This window comes from Dromaius novaehollandiae, chromosome 3, assembly GCF_036370855.1.
Source record: "Dromaius novaehollandiae isolate bDroNov1 chromosome 3, bDroNov1.hap1, whole genome shotgun sequence".
Taxonomy (NCBI): Eukaryota; Metazoa; Chordata; class Aves; order Casuariiformes; family Dromaiidae; genus Dromaius; species Dromaius novaehollandiae.
Genome location: NC_088100.1, coordinates 128,870,325 through 128,889,152, shown reverse-complemented (window position 1 = coordinate 128,889,152; position 18,828 = coordinate 128,870,325). Strand labels below are relative to the sequence as shown.

The window sequence follows — 18,828 nt, the reverse complement described above, 5'->3', positions numbered from 1 at the left end:
GTGAAAAACACATGTGGAGAGGTTATAGTTTTTACCATCTCTTCTGTATTCTGCCAATCACATGCATAAAGTGTTCTGCAAAGTATGTTTTGCCACAATCAACAAACAAATGTTTTGTCATAAATCACACTTGAGGAATAGAAATCCGATGTGTGGCTTTTACTAATGGAGTTTTTTTTAAAAAAAAAAAAATTGCAGTATTTCCCAGCTTATGTCTGCACATGCATACCGAAACTGGGACTTTCCAAGCAGCCAGAACCCCTTATGTGGGGGAATTCTGAGCCAGCCTAGATTAGAGTGATGGATAGTTGGTGAAAGGCAAGAAAACTAGGAAATCAGTGTAAGTCAGGAGACTAAACTGAGGCAGAAGATAACTTCTTTGTCAGTATTACTTACCTGTAAAGCAAACATAGGTACTTCTCTGCCACTTCATTGAGCTGGTAGGTATTGGCGGTTATATTTACAGTACTATAAGGGTAAAGCTTTGCTCAGTGTTAGGTTAAGCAACTAACATATGTTTGGAATCCCGTGTCTCATCAGGTATGTTTATTAACCTAAGAAAAATTCCATTGGATGTTTTGTTTGTATAACAAGGAAAGCAGCCTCAGAAAACAAACGGTATTGGAACACTGAAAGTTATTTTTAATCACAACTAAGCTGGCTTAATTTCACTTACGTTAACACTGATAGTTTTTCAATATTGAATCTTGTCCCCTATTCTTAAAATGTGGCCTAATGCTTTTAACAATGAAAAATAATAAGAAAACAAGTATCAAGTAATTCAAATAAAATATTTCAAGCTAGTAATGTATCATAATGTGATGAAACAATGTATTGTATAGATAATGGTGAATATAATGGAGTGCATCATGATGTAACATAGCTTCTATTTTAATTTAACATGTGAATAAGTTGCAGTGATATCCTGAAGACTAGAATGGAGAGGGAAACGATGAAATGCAAGTTATGATTTTCTGGAACTCTAGGGAGTCTTACATTTCTACAGGTAACAAATTAGGGGAAATCGGGGGGGGAGAGGGGGGTGGAATAGTGTGCGTCATGCAAGCCCTTCCTCTGGTGGTTGGTGGGATCCAGCCCCATCAGCCAACTGAAATTTGCCAGCATTGGATTCTGGAATACACTGAGGATGCTTAGCAGGGTTAGGACTTGGTCTGGACTTAAGAATAAAATACAACTGCCTAATTGTTTCTTATCTTAGTCCCAAAACAAAACATACAATTGCTTTCTCCATGCAAATTTGCTGAAAATATGAGCCTTTGCAACAAGTAAGTAGTTATCAAGCCTTCCATTCCTGTGTTTCACTAAAGCTGCACATCAAATTTACAAGTAGCCAGGGATGCATGAGTCAGAAGCCAAAAATACTTTTTCTGCTTCATCTTCTGGAACAAGGTTATGCATCTTATACTTTAAATTGTACTGTCCAACTTCAAAGACAAAAGCATCTGATATGCCTTGAAAACAAAAATGCAGATTGATGTAGATGTTATTGGAGGGCTGCTAAAAATGGACCTGGCACAACATGCTGTTGAAAGAGCTAATCATATCGCAGCACTAACAGTGTCAGCCCCACAGAATAAAAGCAGAACAGAGAAGGATAATGGCTAAAACCTATCACAAAGCTCTTGGCAGCCCATTGAATGGTATCCTAGCAGAAAGTGGTTCTATTTTGATAATTTAGCCCAAAATATTACCTCCAGACTTAAACTGTACCAGCAGTGACTGCAAAGAAAAGTCTGTTTTTGCTAAGAGATAATGGCACAGTTGCTTCGGAGCTTTCAAGGTTAAAATTGCAACTTACTATGTGCTGTAAGTCAAAGATGCAGGCAAAGGGCTGAGATGTTTCAGACCCAAGATGATGATGCAGCTGATGCAGGTTTTAACACATTCTTTCAAGATGTAAGCTTTTAAGCAAAATATTACTGACTCATGAGTGTATATTTGCATAAGCTGAGCTTCTTTAATATTCATTGTTATAATTACATACTTGAACCATTTTTAAAAAAAAGTGGATTTTTATTTTCTGTGCTACAACTAAAACTGTTTGTTTCTAGGTGTTTACTTTCTCACAGACATGCTTTCTCCCATATAGTAGCTGGAGAAATAAAAATTACATCATGCTGCAATACTTAATTTACAATATTGTAAATTTTATGAGGGAGAGTCTCAGAATTTGAAGGTAGTAAACAAAATATTTTTCCAGCTGCAACATGTTCTTTCTTTCATTACTCTTACCGAAAAATTCTAGTGTGATCCTGGTCCTACTGGTCAACATTTCTGTCAACCGCTGAGAGTCAGGATTTTGGTCTTCATATACCTTAAACAAGATGAAATCTTTGAACGTTACCATACTCCCTAGCCATAGACATGCTCTGGCTGTTCAAGGATGAGCATCTCACTGAGCCTTTTCATGTGGAATTGCTCTGCAGTTAATCAAAGAGTGTATCTGTGTTTTGATGATCAGGTGGATTAAATGGGTTAAGCTGGGACAACAGCTGCTGCATATTTAATGATAATGTGATTCAGATGAATTCCATGTATAGTACCTCTCTCCTGTCTGTGTTAACACAAGGAACTGAAAACACTGTCACAGCAGAAAAAATTGGGTAAGTTAAATTAAATTGAACCCCAGATACTTGGAGTAATTGAAACTAATTATGGGATACTTTCTTTTACGGCTGCGTAGTGCCATGAGATTACCAAATGGCTGCTTCCACAGCCCACTTACCGCTCTCTTACTGCACAGAGCCCATCCCAGCTCACTGTTTGCTGAGAAACTTGGCTTGTGTAAAACTTGCATTGTTCTAATACAGCGCGCAGGCTCTATAACCCTATCGTCACTACTTCCTTGTCTGAAGTAAGCTAAAAAAATGTGTGAGCAAAGCACCTGTTCTCGAGGTGATTAAATTAATGGCACCACTTAATTTGAATGAGTGGCATAACCAGTCAGCTACATAATGCATTAATTCTGAAGCACTACATATTTTTCAAATTAACCAACATCCATTTGGTGATGCAACCTCTTTGCTTCTTTAATGACTAATTTCCAGAACTAAGTAATTCGCAGGGCATTTCTGAGTTACTAGAGCAAATTATCAGGATTCTTGCTGACCTCTCATGCTCTTGCCTACTGTCAAATAAAAAACATCAACAGATTCCTCTTAACCTGGTAAAAATAATATTGGTGAACCACACTTCAATATTTTGTACACAATATATTCATCTCATACAGATTATTTCAAAATAACTCCAATCACTCAAATAAGGAAGGAGAAAGTTTGATCCAAGATAAATGTTTTTATTATTTCAAACTCAGACAAATATATTTTTGAAGAACACAAACACAATTATTCTCACAAGCATATTAAAAATATCTGCCTTGCATGAAAGTTATAATACTAAAATTCATGCTATTCAGATCTCAAGAGCATAATAGCAAATTAAAGACACATTCAGCGGTATAAATCACTACACTATAGTGGACAGTAAATAGTATTTCCTGTTTTTAGGGCAAACAACATTCCAGTGGCAGTGAATTTACCACATAATACAGGTATTGTGAGTACTGCTACACCTAGCTTTGAAATGCCAAAGAAGATCATATTCAGCCTCTCCTGTTGTCATTAAACTTCTCAGCTATTTTCTGCAGTTCCAAATCCATAGCAGCTAGGTTTTCCAGTTCTTTTTCCTGTGAAAAGAAAAGAGCATTTTACCCAACAGTGTTGGCACATTATTTTATTCCATGAAAATGAGAAACAAGGATACAGTTCCTCAGGCAGCCATCTCCCTCTACTTACTAGCCCCCCCCATGCAGCTTTTTTTTTTCGTTAGTTAAAGAAAAGGGGAGGGGGCAGGGGGGAGTTTTAGTGTTGGTCCTTTTTATCCAGGTAAAAATTTGTGAGCAGTGTCAACTGAATGCAGTGGTATCTGTATGATACAGCAGTGACCAAATCCCACATGACTCCATCGTACGGTTTAGTTTTGTTGTCTTTGGGGGTGCTAACAGTTTTGCAGCACATTCTTTGGAGGTTTGTTCAATTTCGTGTTTTTAGCTGAACCTAGTGTTGGGGAAAATATTGAAAATACTCATTCTGAGAGTAGGTCCTAATTACAGCTTGATCTTTTTAGGCTTTAAAATGGCATTATCTAGCGACTTCCTACTATTTCAAAACTGCTAGTCCTAGCGGCATGAAATCACTTCTGTCTAGGTTAAGGTCCCTTAAAGACTACAACCTTATGGTCAGCATGATTCTGGTCTTTTGACAAGTGACAAGCACAGTGTGCAATAAAAGAAGTTCTCCCATGTTACCAGGTGCTGGAGAAAACAGCCATTCCTGCTCATCATGACTTGCTACCACACTTTAGCCTCTCTATAAATTCCCATTAGCCTCTCCACTGCTCGCAGTCCACATCGGGTTTGTGCAGTAGATACAGCAACATATGTGACAGGCATCTAGCTGATGGGTGTAGGCTCCTCGTTTTCCTAGACACCAAAGCGTAACAGGAAGTCCAACATAGAAAGGATCCAAACACATGGCCACTACATGCGTGAATGGGGCATGCAAGTGCAAGCCAGGACTGTTCTGCAGTCACAGGCAGGAAGTCAAGTCAGTCGACAGCTGAATTACTTCTAAACCTGCAACTCATTTTTCAGCTCTGTGATTTAAACAACCAGTTGGTACTTGCTAGTTACCTCTCTGCTCCTTCTGCAATGGGTATCTTTGTTTTGTTACTCTGTAAGACCCTAGAGGGAGAGGTAAGGCCCAAAGAGGAAGAAAAAAAAAAAATCTCCTTTCTCTTCCCGTCTTGCAGCAGACAGGAGCTAAAAGACACACATTGTCTTTATTTTTACAAACTGGGCCCTGGAATAGCTCCACTGAGTTCATTCAGAGAAAGCAAAATTTTTAAATTACTGACTTTTTTTTTTTAACTTGCAGTTTATCAGCATTCTTGGAAATGAATTTTAGAAATGTGCACGTAACATCGTGTGTGCAACATCACCTTCCTTTAGCTAATCAGAGAAACACCTACACATACCTCCTCTTCTGTCAGAGGCCTCTGGCTCAGATTTCCCTTGTCATTCCTGATTATGTGACGTTTTCTCATATCTTCTCCAGAATCATACAACTCTGGAAATTCAGCTGACTTCTTCCTGTAATTCAGAAGTTGCGCAAGTTGATCCATCCTGTTGTATTGCCTCTTCATATCGAATCTGTTGATTTTGCCAAGATTCCTCTTCTCAGTGCGTCCATAGTTCAGAGCATTCAGAATTTGCTTTTTCTCCCACCAGTCATAGTCATTATATTCAGGGAAAAGATTCTTCTCGCTCAGGGTGGGCCTGACTTCCTCCTTGCTCTCCAGAAGCTGCTCTCCCACATTGTCCTTTTTCTCAAAGTGACGGCTCTTCCACCACAGTAGTGGGTAGAAAGGGCTGTACGATGCTGTGGTTCTCCTCTCATTCTCTGCAGGGAAAGGGCTTTTGTACTCTTCCCTCTCTGCATATCTTCCTTCCTCCATATTCTCTTCACTTTCTATTTGATCACTGCTGTGATGGTTCTTTTCTACTTCCTCCTCTTCCTCCTCCTCCTCACTGTTGCCAGGGTAGTGCTGCTGCTCTACACTGTCTCTGTCCTCAGTGCTATAGTGTCTTCTGACCTGCCCTTTGCTCTCTCTCATGTCCAGTTTCTGTGTCTCTTCATCTTCACTGTCCTGCAAGCGGTGTCTTCCTTCACCACGGTGCTGCTTCTCCTCCTTGCTGCCTCCACTGAGATACCTGTCGAGCTCTTCCTCACTTTCTCCACGATATGCCCTTCCCTCAGAATGGTGTCTCCTTGCCTCATGTGATCCATCATGGTGTCTCCTCTCCTCATGCCATTTTTCATTACTTTCTTCACTTTGGTGATGCCTCTTACTTTCCTCTTCGCTGCTCTCTTTACTCTGCTGCCATCTCTCCCTGCGCTCCTCACTTCCCTGATCTGTATACCTCTTTTCCTCCACCTCTTCAGACCCACGCCTCCCAGGATAGCCTCCCTTCTCCTCACGACGCCACTCAGACTCTTCACGGTGGTGTTTCTGATGGTGGTTCCTTCTGTCCCAGTGACGGCCCTCCTCTGCATTTGATTCCTCAGCTAGTTTCTCTTTCTCACCACTATGGCCTCTCTTCTCTTCGGAGTCACCCATTCTGTGCTTCCTGTAGTACTGTTTTGGTTTGTAGGCTTGCTTCTCCTCCTCTGCTTCTTCACTCTCGTCAGATTCTTCATGATCCTGCTGATGGGAGGAATCACGTTCCTTAGACTCATGATGGTATTTTTCACTTCTTTCTTCCTCCCCCTCCTCCCCCTCATGAATTCTCTTGTCAAGACTTTGCGTTCTCTCCTCTGAACGCGCCTGGCTCATGGGACGTTGATCGTTCCCATCAGGGAATTCCTCTGTGCTCATGGACTTCTTGTTGAGAACGGCACGCTCTGCCTCTTCACCATGACGCCTGCTCTCTTTGCTGTCTTCTTCCCTGTAGTAACTATTCTCATCCTCTTTTCTGATCTCCTGATGGTGTTTCTTTTCTTCTGCATGGAGTCTGTCTTCATGAGCCTCGTGAACGGATATGTTGTGTCCATACTCCTCTTCCTCGCTTTTATCTTCCTCACGACCAAGTTTCTTTTCGTCACTTCCTTTCATGTGTATTTTAGATTCCATTTCAGTCTGACTTTGTTCTTTCTCCACACTCCCAAAATGATGTTTTTCATTCTCTGCTGGGTCTTTCAAATGCCTCACTTCGAGCTGTCTGTCTTCTTTTTTATCTCTGTCATTTTTGCCACCTACAATAACAAAAGTAGCTTATTGAAGTATTCTAACTCTGAGCTGAAGCATTTCAGTTTAAATAGATAACTGGCTTTCCAAAGCAGCAAAAAGATATGGAAGGAACTAATTTTTTATTTCTACTTTTAAAGCTTGTCATTGTCTTCTGTTTTGAATGTTTGTCTGGAAAAGTGTTAATTACTTTTCATTTAATTTGGTATTTTAAAAGTTTCATTGAAATTTCCAGAATTATATTTCTTCTTTGGCTTTTGTATGTATTTGTAATAGTTACTGTTTTTAGTGCTAAATTCTCATTCCCATTAAAAATCAGTGGGATCTGGAGCTGTGTTGTTTTTCTGAAAGTCAGGCGTTAACTATCACATATACTTACTCACAAAAAAAGCCAAACATTTATTTCAAATTGCTCAAAAATATCTGAGGTGTGGTGTAAATACGCTTTTATCAAATATTAAGAGTTCTAAATTGATTGCACCAAAATGAAAGAAAATTGTCACCTTGCAGCAGTTATGTTTAATCAAAATCATGCACCTTCCACTATTTCCAAATGCTAAATTTTACAGTCTGACTCTGACCACAACAGTAACTATATTTCTATGAAAATATTTCTGCTTCACTCTGGTCTGAGTGACATCAGAAGTAGGTCACAAATCCTAAAAGTTCAGAAAATAGTTTCACAGATATTTAAAGTTAGCTCATTATTTCTGAAAATCTTCTCATTATCTGGCATTCTTAGAGATCTGTCCAAGGGCAAAAAAGGTCCTTACCCTCTCTTTCCAGTGTTTTCATTTACCAAAAGAGGGACAACAGACAGGTTTATCTGAAACTAACACGGTGTCATAAGGCTTAATGCCTGATGATAGTGACCATCTCCTCAAAACTTGGCCTGAGCTAGATACAAATTATCACTTGTTCATTTGGTGTAAAACATCCTGATGAAATATCCCAGGTATGTTATGCATGTCTTCCTGAAGCCCTGAAAGCCACCCTCTTCCAATTACTGTCTTAGAGCCAAGCATAATTTCATCTACAAATAAGCAGAAGACAGATTATGGGTTTCATTATTGCTTCCACTGGCAGGTAAGCTCAAGAGCCTGTTTGTTGTTCTGTAATCAAATAAGTAATATGTTGGACAGAAAAGATGTATGTAGATTTTGCAGTTTGGCACAGTGTCAGACTCAGCCACGGTTCACTACAGCCGGTAATCAAGCGTGCAAACAGGTTTATACATCAAGGCAGCTGAATACCATGCTGTAGGAAAGAGCTCATTGGGAATGAGGGCTCCCAAAGGAGATTTCAGTGCACATCTCCAGGGCTTTTGAAAGAGCACCACAAACGTCATAGTTTTCAGGGCTGGTTACAACCTAATTGAGACACTCCCTCTCCTGCGCTGGGCACTGGTTCAGTTGCCACCAGATGCAGGAGCCTTGTTGATTTAAGAGGAAGTTATTTGAAGCCAGTTCCTACGCTCTGGGATGGGCTCAGCATCTGGTCCAAACCCAGACGCATTTGTTGATCTCCTGGGCTAGCTGAAGAGATTACCTGCTTTCCTCAGACTTTGAAGATGGCTTAAGTACAGAGAGCCATACAAGTATTAGCCAAAAGTCCCTGAAGTTACCAGATAAGGCCTTTTGCTCTTTGGGCAAGACAGGAAACAGAAGGCAATAAGAATCCTTAGACTGAAATTACAAGGCACCGGATTGACACGGGCTGAAATAACAGTTCACACAAGACAGAATCCATTTGCAAGTTTATTTTCTCAAAGTTACCAACAAGAGGGTCTAATGCTGAAACTCGTATTTTGCAGGAATATTCCTAACTTGCCCACGTAACCCCAGGCCAATGAATCACTTAATGGCCCACTGCAAAATCAGAGTTCTGGGATTAGGAGGAGGGGGGGAAAAATTACTATTCGTGTTATTTGCACTTGGCAACAATATGAACAAGTTTGAAGTTCTTTGACTCTTGAGATGATCAGCTTGCAAAAGTCTTGTCTTGCAAGACAAAGCAATGGCACATCATGACTAACAATGTGAAGTACTTCACTTCCAAGATACTGTTCTTAAATATGAAATTCAAATGATGAATGCTTCTATCCTGCAAAATGAGAACATTTGTTTATAAAATTAACACTGGTATCTACCAAATTTCTTTCACAAGTTCAGATAATGTTGTACTTACTCTTCTTAAGGATTTCTTTGCACTCGGGATTAATTGGTGGTGCATTTGGCTTCGACAGAGCATTGGAGAGAACTTCTACTATACACTGTGTTACCTAGAAGAAACAAAAATGAAGAAAAAAATTGTCATGGTGAAAATGGAAATCCTGCTTCAGGCGAATGATGCAGTAAGTTAGTGAGAAAGACCAGTTTAGGGGTAGATTTGAGGCTAATATTTACAAGCTTTGCGTAATCCCTAGCTCTACAAGGGCTTCCTGTGTTTTTAGGCAAGTCAGTCACTCTCCTCCTCACTTGCATATCAGTAAGAGGAGGATGATCATTACCTCTTTTTTCCCCTCTTCTTTTGTTTGCACAGGTAACAGGCTCCTATTGTATGTTTTTTAAATATTAAACATCCTATTCAGTACAAAGACAAGTCAAATGTGATAATGAGACCTTTCAAAAAATAATCAACACAACACATGTTTGATATATGAGCATCATCCCTTAGGACCTGCCCCAACAAGGCCTTACCAGAAGTATTACTTGGATTGCCAATAAACCAGAAAAGCAGCTTTATAGTCTTTGAAAGACATATGCTGCACAAAGTATTTCAAGATTTTATTCTGAGGATTTCTAAGTACCTTTTCCTCTGCCTGTGCTGTAAGCCCTGCCTCTCTCAGTACTTGACATTCAACTGGAAAGTCTTCCAGAAGAAGAAGAAATTGATTGATTTAGAAAGGGGTCACAACCACCTCTAACTCTAACCTCCCACTAAAACAGCTTTTTTGTACAAACTAACACAAAATGATTTTCAGGTGTTGGAAGTTTCTGGTCGTAAGTGACCAGATGCCCAGTGACATACCACACTCCTTAGGCTGACAATCTGGGGGACTGGAAGGGAGTAGATGAAACATCTGTGCGGCAGCCTGTCTTTTAGTGGTTTTCAGTTATTTGCAGGTGTTTACTAATTTGAATTATCATTCTGTAAACCAGAGAAGAGGGCCTGATGTCAGACTGTGAGCATCCAGTGGCATTTAATTCCTCAAATAGGTCAAGAACCTCCTTCCAAAGAAAGATCTGAGGGTTGCCTTAGAAAGTTCATTACATGGTTACTAGCCATAGGTATTTCTCAGTATTTCACTTTTCTTCAAATTTGCCATCTCACTTTTCACAATCTGACTACGTGCACTGTTGAGCAATATCTCAGATCATTTTGCAGGCAGCTGTAAAGCATACAATCTGAAGAGTGCCAAACTGACTCAAGAAGCTAGCTTCCATTTTCAAATGCAGAGACACACGTAGGTATCTTTTTGCTTGCTAAAGGGACTCCGAGTTCCACATCAGTGATGATCTCTTCAGAGTTTACCCTTAGGGAAAAAATAACATTATCCCAAGAGTCTAAAAGCAAACCTGGAGCCAGAGCAGTGTAGAACATATGACTTATTTGCTGAAATTTGCTTTGACATAATAGCTACTCACCATTTCTTCAATATGGTCTTTTTCTGTTGGCATTGCACTGACACCTACAAGAAAAATAAGTTATTACAGACATTAATCCTGGCAACAACCATAAACATCACTGACAGGAGGTCTCAGTCAGATTGGCCCGATGAGACTGTTTGCTTGAATTTTGGGCTGGCAGCAGCAGTCGAATGAGACACAGCTGCATTACATCTTTTCTTCAAGAAGGATGAGCAGCATAAAGCTGTAGCCTAACATGAGAAGAGGCATGCTGACATTTCTAGCATAAAAAGAATATGCACCATGAAAACAGAAAGCAGCACCCAAATTCCAAGAACAGCCATACAGCAAGTTGCTTCTTCATGTAGTTAGACATCTTTGGTGGCAAAAGAGGAAACAAACAAGGCCTGTTTTCACTTCAGAAACTCCTTTGGCTTTTGCAAAGAGCTCAGGTCGCTTCTTCAATGGAAGAAGAATCTTCAAGCTGAAAAGCAACTACTGTCCCAATCCTACTGGAGAAATCCTGTCTCACCTGGACAGCAGGAGCCTCCTTGGAAGAGGACAGAGCCAGGACAGCATAGGAATGCTTCCACTAATTGTCTCCTCCAAGTGCTCCATTATCACCACAAGAGATGAGCAAAAAACCATATTCCCATGGAAAAAAACCTGTGGGAAGGAAGTGGCCCAACCAGTCCCTCCCTCTGTCCTGAGGATGCTTGGGGTATTTAACACCTCCCTGCGCTAGCTCTACTGCACTAGGTCCAAGATAACTTCTTTCAGAAAGAAGCTGCAAGTGAAACCTTCATGTTGCTTTATTCTGCCGTGTATCTCCTACTGGTTAATGAGCTTGGCTGCGTGCATTAATAAGCCACGTTGATTCTCGTACACCTGGAGATCTGCAGAAGTGAAGTTCAGCCAGTCTGCCGGCCACAAAAGAGTGCACAGAGGCAAGGACTGCTGCACCACTACTTCACGGACTTACCGCACGGTATATAGTCATAGTACCCGAACACACAGCTCGGGGCGGGATGCTGAAGTTCTAACACGAGTCACCATCACGTTAAATTCAAATATCAACATTTCTACAATACCGTTTTGGTGGGCTTTACGACAGTGCAAGGTCTTCTATAACGGATGGACACACAGCAGATGATGGAGATGATTGGGCCAGTTTACCCTCTCTTACACCACGGCAGGAAAGCTCCAGACTGCCCTCAGGAGGCTTCCTGCAAAGCAGGGAGGAGCTCGTGGCCTTGCACTTTGCTGTGTCTGCAGAGGAAGGAGGCATCCCCTTTGCCATTGACTCTGTGTGTAATAACTGGACATGATAAAGTAATAACACTTCATATTTCTACTGCCCTCTATTTTTGCCGCCTTCCCCTGCCCAAGGCACAGATGCAGCAAGGAATACACTCCTCCGGCGCCTGCCTCTCATCTATGCGTACAACTGCTACCACAGAAGGCTCCCACACTTGGATAGCACAGAAGGGATTCCCCTAAAAATAGCATTACACCCCTACTAGATCGTTTCCTCACAGTGCCAGGTGGTGCATGGGGGAGATGGTGCTATATACAGCCAAACCTCTCCTTCGTTTTTAGCGTGCCGGTGCTGACGGAGACAGGCATTAGCATACTTCATTTACTAACCTAGTTTGCAAATCACCACCACAGTACTGATGCCACTGCGGTCTAACCTGCCTGCATCCTCCATCTGAGCAGGAAGAGTAAGGAAGCACTTATCTGCAGGGACGACCAGCAGCAAAGCCCCTTCTACATGTTATCCCCTAAAAAAGACATTCTCCAAATCCCACGGGGGTTGGAGGCACTGCTCCTGCTCTATCTCCTGTGGCAAGAGCTGCTTGTAGCCTCCACTTGTGCATAAGCAGAGGGGTGACCCACTCCGTGCCTCTGCCCACCTTGGTGAGTTCACAACTGCTCCTGCTGTCCGGCCCATGAGAAATCAGGAGAGGCACAAAAGCAAACATCCGATTTTGTCCTTGATAACGATCCTGCCACAGCACATCTCCTTCGAGTTGCAGCTGTTTGATGTAATCAAACACAGAACAGACGAGCCTCAAAATGTCTCTGCGCTATGAGACGCCAACTTTGGTCTGCCTCCCGAGAGTTGTGTCACTGGCACGTGAACGCAAAGTCGGGCTGGGCCGACTAGCTCTGCTCTGTCATGCCAAAACTCCATGGAGAGGTTAACGACCATTAAGCAAGTGCTTGTTCAACAACGAAAGCCAACGCGCGCAGACAAAGAGGAAGCATTAGGCTATCACAACAGTAGCTTAAGAAACCGAGAATATTGGACATATGTCATATTACCCTGCCTGGAGGAACAAGATGAATATCAAATCCATCCTGGAGCCTGAAATAATGCACCGAGGCAGCTGCTGTGCTATAGCTGCGGGAGGAAGCCCTCGGGGAGCCAGCGCGCCCCACTTTACATCAGTGCTGGCAGCGCAAACCCACGCCAGCTGGCGAGAGCTCCCCCGGGCCCGCTGCCAGCGGAGGGGAGCGGGCGAAGGGCGCTCTGCCTCCCCCTCCACGCACGCTCAGGGTGAAGCGACTGCCCCGGCGCTGCCGACACCGTCGGGCTGTGAAGCGCCCACCCCGCTCACGGGTCACAGTCGAGCAGGCACACGGCAGCCGCAACAGCTCCTGGGTTTTGCGGTGGAGACCAAGGCAGGGCACGTCCAGAGAAGGAAACCCGACCACAAAACAAAGCTGTGGGTATGCGTTCACCTCCTGAGCCAAACCTGCCTGGGCGGTTAAAATCACATTATCTGGTTTTGCAGAAATGCTGAGAACTAACGAGGATCACTGAAGAGGTTGAGAAACGCGGACTGTGAAAATAATGCAGGACAAATCCACAGGGCTTTCGCTTGCATCTCCAAGATTGAGCAAATTTCCTGGTGGGTCCCTGCTATTTTAATCCCTGCAAAGTTTTTTTTCATTAATGCTGATGACTCAGAATGCTGCTGCCATCCCTGACCAAAATTTCCAGCAAAAACCCTTCACAGCAAAGATCACAGAAACTTTAGCACGTTGCTTTGAAGAGGGAACACTAGAAAGTTCTTGCAGTTAATGTTATCACTGACTCCTAACCCCCACGCAAACTCCTTAGTACTGTAGCTTAGTGGATTCTGGTTGACACATGAAAGCCGAACAGCCAAAACGGGCACAGAGAGGAACGTGACCAGTTTGATACCACAAACACATACAAATATTTGACACGAAACCCCACGAGGTCTGTGGAGCAAGTCTGATGAGCTTCACTAGGGTGGGATCTCTCCCCACCTTCCACCCCCCCATTTAATTATTTATTACGATAAAGATACTTGAGGGCAATTACTTTTTGCAGCTTTATTGTGTTTCTGTACAAGTCCCAACAGATTCCCATCTGAAGACTTCCAATATACCTAAAGCCAAACTACTCAACCCAGAATTACACCGATTCTTTGGAGAGATTACACAGTATGTACAAGACCTACAGAGCTAAGTGATTGTCTCATCTTGTTGTGTTTAATTTTAAATTCACAGTTTGGTTTTAATATTTGATGCTACATGCAAAGAACAGATGTTAGTTAAAGCTACAGACTCACTACTTTAAAAATCACCTCCTAGTAATTAGAATTATCTGGTAAGACCTAGGTATACTTTCTGAATAAAATCATAGTGAAAAGCTTTTGTGGAAAGAAATATAGCTGTTGTATTGTGGAAAAAATTAAAAATAGCTGCTTAGCCTTTGAAGAGCGCGAGGAAAAGGCTCACTTGTCATGCAGTGCATAGCACCGGTTATCCCCTTAGCAGGCAGCACAGGAAAATGGCCAAGCGCTTCAACGAAAGAGCCGGCACGCCGTGCGACGGAAGAGCATCGGGGGAGCTCGGCATCCTTGGTAAGAGGGGAGCGGAGCAGCCCCCGTAAACGCGAGATGAGCACTGCCTGGCAGAGGCTTCGTGCCACTTTCCCTATTTCTCTCTCTCTCTTCAGGACTAAACGCTTGAGCTTTCCTAAAAATCCCAAATCCAAAATTTCATCGGCATGGACCGCACGTAGCGATTATTTCACCGGTGCGACCGCCCTGCGTCGCATCGCGCCCGGCGGCCCGCCGCACCCCTAGGTGGGCCTGAGGGGAGACCCCGGGCCGGGGGGACCCCCACCCGCCAGCCACGGTGACGTAGAGCCGGCAAGCGTGACATCACCCCTCCCCGATGGCGTCACCGCCGGGGCTCGGGGTGGGGTGGGGGGTCCCAAGAGCCGCCGGCGCCCCCCGCCCCGAGCGCGCGCTCCCGTCCCCCCTCAGCGCTGGGCGGGCGCCCAACGGCTCCAACGGCTGCGCCCGCCGCGCGCCCAACGGTTCCAACGGCTCCAACGGCCGCGCGCGCCCCGCGCCCCCCGCTCACCTGCCAGGGCGGCGGCCCCCAGGAGGCCGAGCAGCGCCAGCGGCGCCATGCTCCCTCCCGCTCGCCTCGCCTCGCCTCGCCTCAGCGCGGCACCGCTCGCCTCGCCGCCGCTATTTAAAGCGGGGAGCGGGGGCGGAGGTAGACGGGCGGGGGGCCCTCCGGGAGCCTGCGTCACCGCGAGCCCCCGGGGGAGGCGGAGGCGCCGCCGCTGCCCCGCTCCGCACGGAGGCGCGGCCGTGGGACCCGCCTCGGCCCCCCCCCCCCCCAGGCAGGGCAGCCCCCCGCCTCCGCTCCGCCGCCCCCCTCCCCGCTACCTGCGCGGCCCGCGGAGGAGCCGCCTCCCCCCGCTCCCCAGCACGGGGCAAGTTTCCTCCCAGGCTGCGAAAGCGAGAGCGCCTTTCCCTGCCCTCCTGCCGCCCCCCCCCCCCCCCCCAACCCACCATCTCGGGAAGGAAAAGGCAGAGCCACCCTGCCCCTTTCTCCAGTCTGGAGCATGCAGCATCCTTATTTCTTCTTTCCCCTATTCCGGGGATGCTACGTATTTACCCACACGCAGCAGAGCAGGGAGGAGGCGGAGTAACCCATCCCCCCTGGAAGAGTTTTCGGGGGAAATCAGCCCCTGCGTTTCCTTACGCCTTTCTGAGCAAAGGCTTCTCGCATGCTGTGGCAACCGTCCCCCCCTGCAAGGTGTCTGGCCCCTTTCATCCGGCTCATCGCTGCCCATGTGTGAACCAGGAGCCGAGCGGCACGGGGAAGCGTTCCCCGTTAGAGCGCTCCAGCTTTATCGCCGTTCTGCACCCGCTCGCTTAGGCCATCCCATGAGGGAATGACACGCGGTGCTCCTTCAGAGCTTTACAGAGGAAACCACCGCTCTTAGGATCCCCAGGCAAGCCTCTTGCTCACTGTGGTTATGCACCTGGGAGCCAGAAGGAACGGAGAGAGAGGAAGTTTTGCATAATTTTCTTGAACAGCCTCCACTATCCTGCCTGGGACTGGAAAGCACAAGTGATGGGCTGCGACGAGCGCGCTGCAGAGCGAGCCTGAACGCTCCTCCCGGCTCCATTCAGAGGCAGGCAGAGGCACTGTGAGACCGGGACTGACTTGGTTTTCCCTCTCATTAACTCTTGGAGGGCCATCTCCAATTTATGTGCATTTTTCAAACGCTCTTTTTAAACAGTGCTAGGCAGGTGGCCCTCTAATTGCCACTGTTCACAGAGGACGATGGCTCTCTATATATATCACAATGGCATTCTCTCCATTGTTGCTCTGTGTATTGACTGTTACATTGTGCATTGACAGCGGCAGGTTGCTATAACCACATATCCTTTGAACGTATGAAACGGGGCACAGAGACACAGCGCTCTAGTAACACTTACGTGCAGCAGCATCTGTGCGTACAGGAACTGAAGCTCCGTTTCAAGCCTGTTTCAGAAGACAGCCTTCAGCTCCAGGGGGCAAAGCCAGATACCTCATTCACCTTGTACTCAGGCTGCAGTTTCTGCAAAATAACAGAACCCAGTTACCTGGGCCACCATGCAAAGCAAATTAACTCTGCAGTATCTTCTGTGTTTTCTCCTACTCCGCTTCCCTCAGGCGGTTCCAATAGCAGCTATACGACAAGACCTGTCTCAACAGGGAGATGCTGCTCTGGAAATCACCAGCCTTGACTGGGTACAGTTGAGAGCCCAGTTCAAAGGACAGCAAAGAACTTCACTGGCTCCAAGGCCACCTCGCCTCAGGCCTGGGAAGGGGGGAGGCTGGTCTTTCCAGACCCTCTAAGAGGCAAGAAGTCCTATATCTGCAATTGATAGAAGATGTTAAAGCACTGCTGGGGTACATTTTGCCATCAGTTACATTGGGAGCTCTTGGGAACAAACATTAATACCTTCAGATCAGATCAGAGTTGAGGCTACAAAGATCTGCAAGCCTTGCAGAAGGTCACACGAGAGGCCTGCGACAGAAGCAGGGGCAGAGCGAGAGGAGGAATATTTCATTGCAATTTCAGGGCCTGAGGCAGGTTTTAAAAGCACAGTCCAAAGGACTCCTGCATCAGTGCTGGAAAACGGGACCGAGAGAAAAGCTAAGCATCTTGCCTGCAATGATTTAGGCCAGCCTATATTTTCAAAACAGTGTCACTTCACACAGGCTTTTACTCTCAGGTATCAGTTGGCATGAGTTTCCCCTCAAATCAGGGAAGAGATCCAAGTGCATTAAGTAGTCAGGATTATGGCAGGCTGTGGCATGTTTCACTTGATGGGTTGTGAATGGCACACCTCAACCTCACTTCTTCAGATGTGTCAGAACTCGCACTGCAGTGATACACACGCCTCACAATGTTGTGACAATCTATCACGTTATGAATAAACAGTATTTATCCTGCTGGATTCTCTCAAATACAAACGCTTTAGAAAATACACATTTGGCTCATGCTGGAAGCTAGAATTTCAAAGGATGATGAGTGAGTTTTCATGCCTGTTTCTGAGTTCCTTCTGAACTGAGATGAGACTGCTCCGGGAATATGGGGTTTCTTCTCCTCTAATTAGATGTGCTGGTAGGATGATCTTCATTCTAGGATGCCAATTAGTTTTCACGGAATGAAAATCCTGCAGCCCGTTTCATGAACAAACTCATCTCTTTCATTCAGAAGGTGCTAAGGGGTTGGATCTGGAGAAAAATACCAGTCAAATCTGAAAAGCCAGCACCTCAGGGGATATCATCTATTCAGCTTCATTAACGGCAGTGAAAATCCTTTGAGTGATCTATGCATATTCAATGCCTGTTGCAACATAACATCATGGGGTTGCATAGACACTTTGGATTTGCTGTTGTTAGACACTGGCATATGTATATACGTGTGTGTGTATATTGTCAAGCAGGATCAGGTGCCTAGCTCAGCTCCCCGTTCGTATGGCAACAGAGCGGTGACTTCAGGGGAATTAAAATCCACCAGCTGCATCCGCTGGAGAGAGACCAGGCTGGTCACCCAAAGCAGCATCCAAAAATTCACATTCTCAGCAGAACGGTCCACAGGATGCAAGTTACCTGCACGCACCAATACATAAAAATATTTGAGTCTCTATTTACACAGTAACCAGCTTCCAGCTCAACTCTACAGCACACATCTCCTTTTGCCTCCAGCAAAATATTTTTGGGACATTTTCCCCCATATCCTCAGAAGGTTAAACACACCTGTCACTGCATGTGTCCTTAGCACACGGACTTTACCATGAATAGCAGTGAACCACCAGCAAACTGAATTCCAGGCAAGAGCTGTGAGGAGACCCTGTGCGATACAGATGTGTGATTTCTTTAGCATGAGCAACTGGTTTCCCCTCTGTATTTAAATAGCACCTCACATGGGGGGGAATCTGGTTCATGCCCCGGGCTCTTAGGCAGTACTGAAGCAACTGCTAAAAAGAAAATCTAAAGAAATCCTATAAAATACTTGTGCTTCAGAACCAAGCGAGCCTCAAAAGTTCAGGCTGATTCTCTCCTGATTTATCTTCCACTTCTTTTACAAAAGAGGATTTTGCCCACTTGTAACCCTCTTCTCTCTCCTTACTCCAGCCCGTCTGTGCTGTATCTATACCACAAAAATAGCCAAGTTTTACATGGCCAAACTGAGAAGAGGTCTAAAATATGCCTCTAAGACATATCACAGATCTTAAGGAATATTAAAATATAGGCACAGACACTCCTTTGGTCTTCTGGAAAAAAGCCTTTTCCCATCTGACAGAATCCCTCGGGGCCTGCGGATGCACTGACAGCCCGCAAAAGCTGTAAAGGTATTGCCAGAAAAATAATAATAATGAAAAAAAATGTCAGTCCCAATTTGCTTAATACCATTGCAGAGCAGAGCATTTTTTGTCACAAGTCTCTCTGCTTTGTCCGTGCTGCCACTTCTCACCCAAGCGTAAAGTTCTGATTTAGGTCAGAAAACGGTGTGCTGGAGCTGCCGTTAAAA

General features: G+C 44.8%; 1 protein-coding gene across 3 annotated transcripts; it reads right to left on the bottom strand.

Moving 5' to 3' along the window:
• Positions 1-3,295: 3,295 nt before the first annotated feature.
• CHGB (chromogranin B) lies at positions 3,296-16,362 on the bottom strand. Of its 3 annotated transcripts, none has more exons than XM_026110490.2 (5): positions 16,241-16,362; positions 10,473-10,516; positions 9,013-9,106; positions 5,056-6,833; positions 3,296-3,706 (listed from the first exon to the last, which is right to left on the bottom strand). In XM_026110490.2, exons 2-5 carry the CDS (start codon positions 10,503-10,505, stop codon positions 3,623-3,625), a joined length of 1,989 nt encoding a protein of 662 aa, XP_025966275.2. In that variant the 5' UTR covers positions 10,506-10,516; positions 16,241-16,362; the 3' UTR covers positions 3,296-3,622. The 3 variants fall into 3 exon arrangements, with proteins under 3 accessions (XP_025966275.2, XP_025966273.2, XP_025966274.2); XM_026110488.2 differs by lacking the exon at positions 16,241-16,362 and adding an exon at positions 15,305-15,392; XM_026110489.2 differs by lacking the exon at positions 16,241-16,362 and adding an exon at positions 14,865-15,017.
• Between the last annotated feature and the right edge of the window lie 2,466 nt (positions 16,363-18,828).

What these genes read in the sequence shown, in the direction of transcription:
- CHGB (XM_026110488.2), bottom strand. Translation starts at nt 15,359, where the DNA reads ATGCTCCAGACTGGAGAAAGGGGCAGGGTGGCTCTGCCTTTTCCTTCC. An exon ending in CAAAGAAATCCTTAAGAAGA is followed by an intron (nt 6,834 to 9,012) that starts GTAAGTACAACA and finishes TTGTTATTGTAG; the next exon opens with GTGGCAAAAATGACAGAGAT. An exon ending in GGCCTCTGACAGAAGAGGAG is followed by an intron (nt 3,707 to 5,055) that starts GTATGTGTAGGT and finishes TTCTTTTCACAG; the next exon opens with GAAAAAGAACTGGAAAACCT.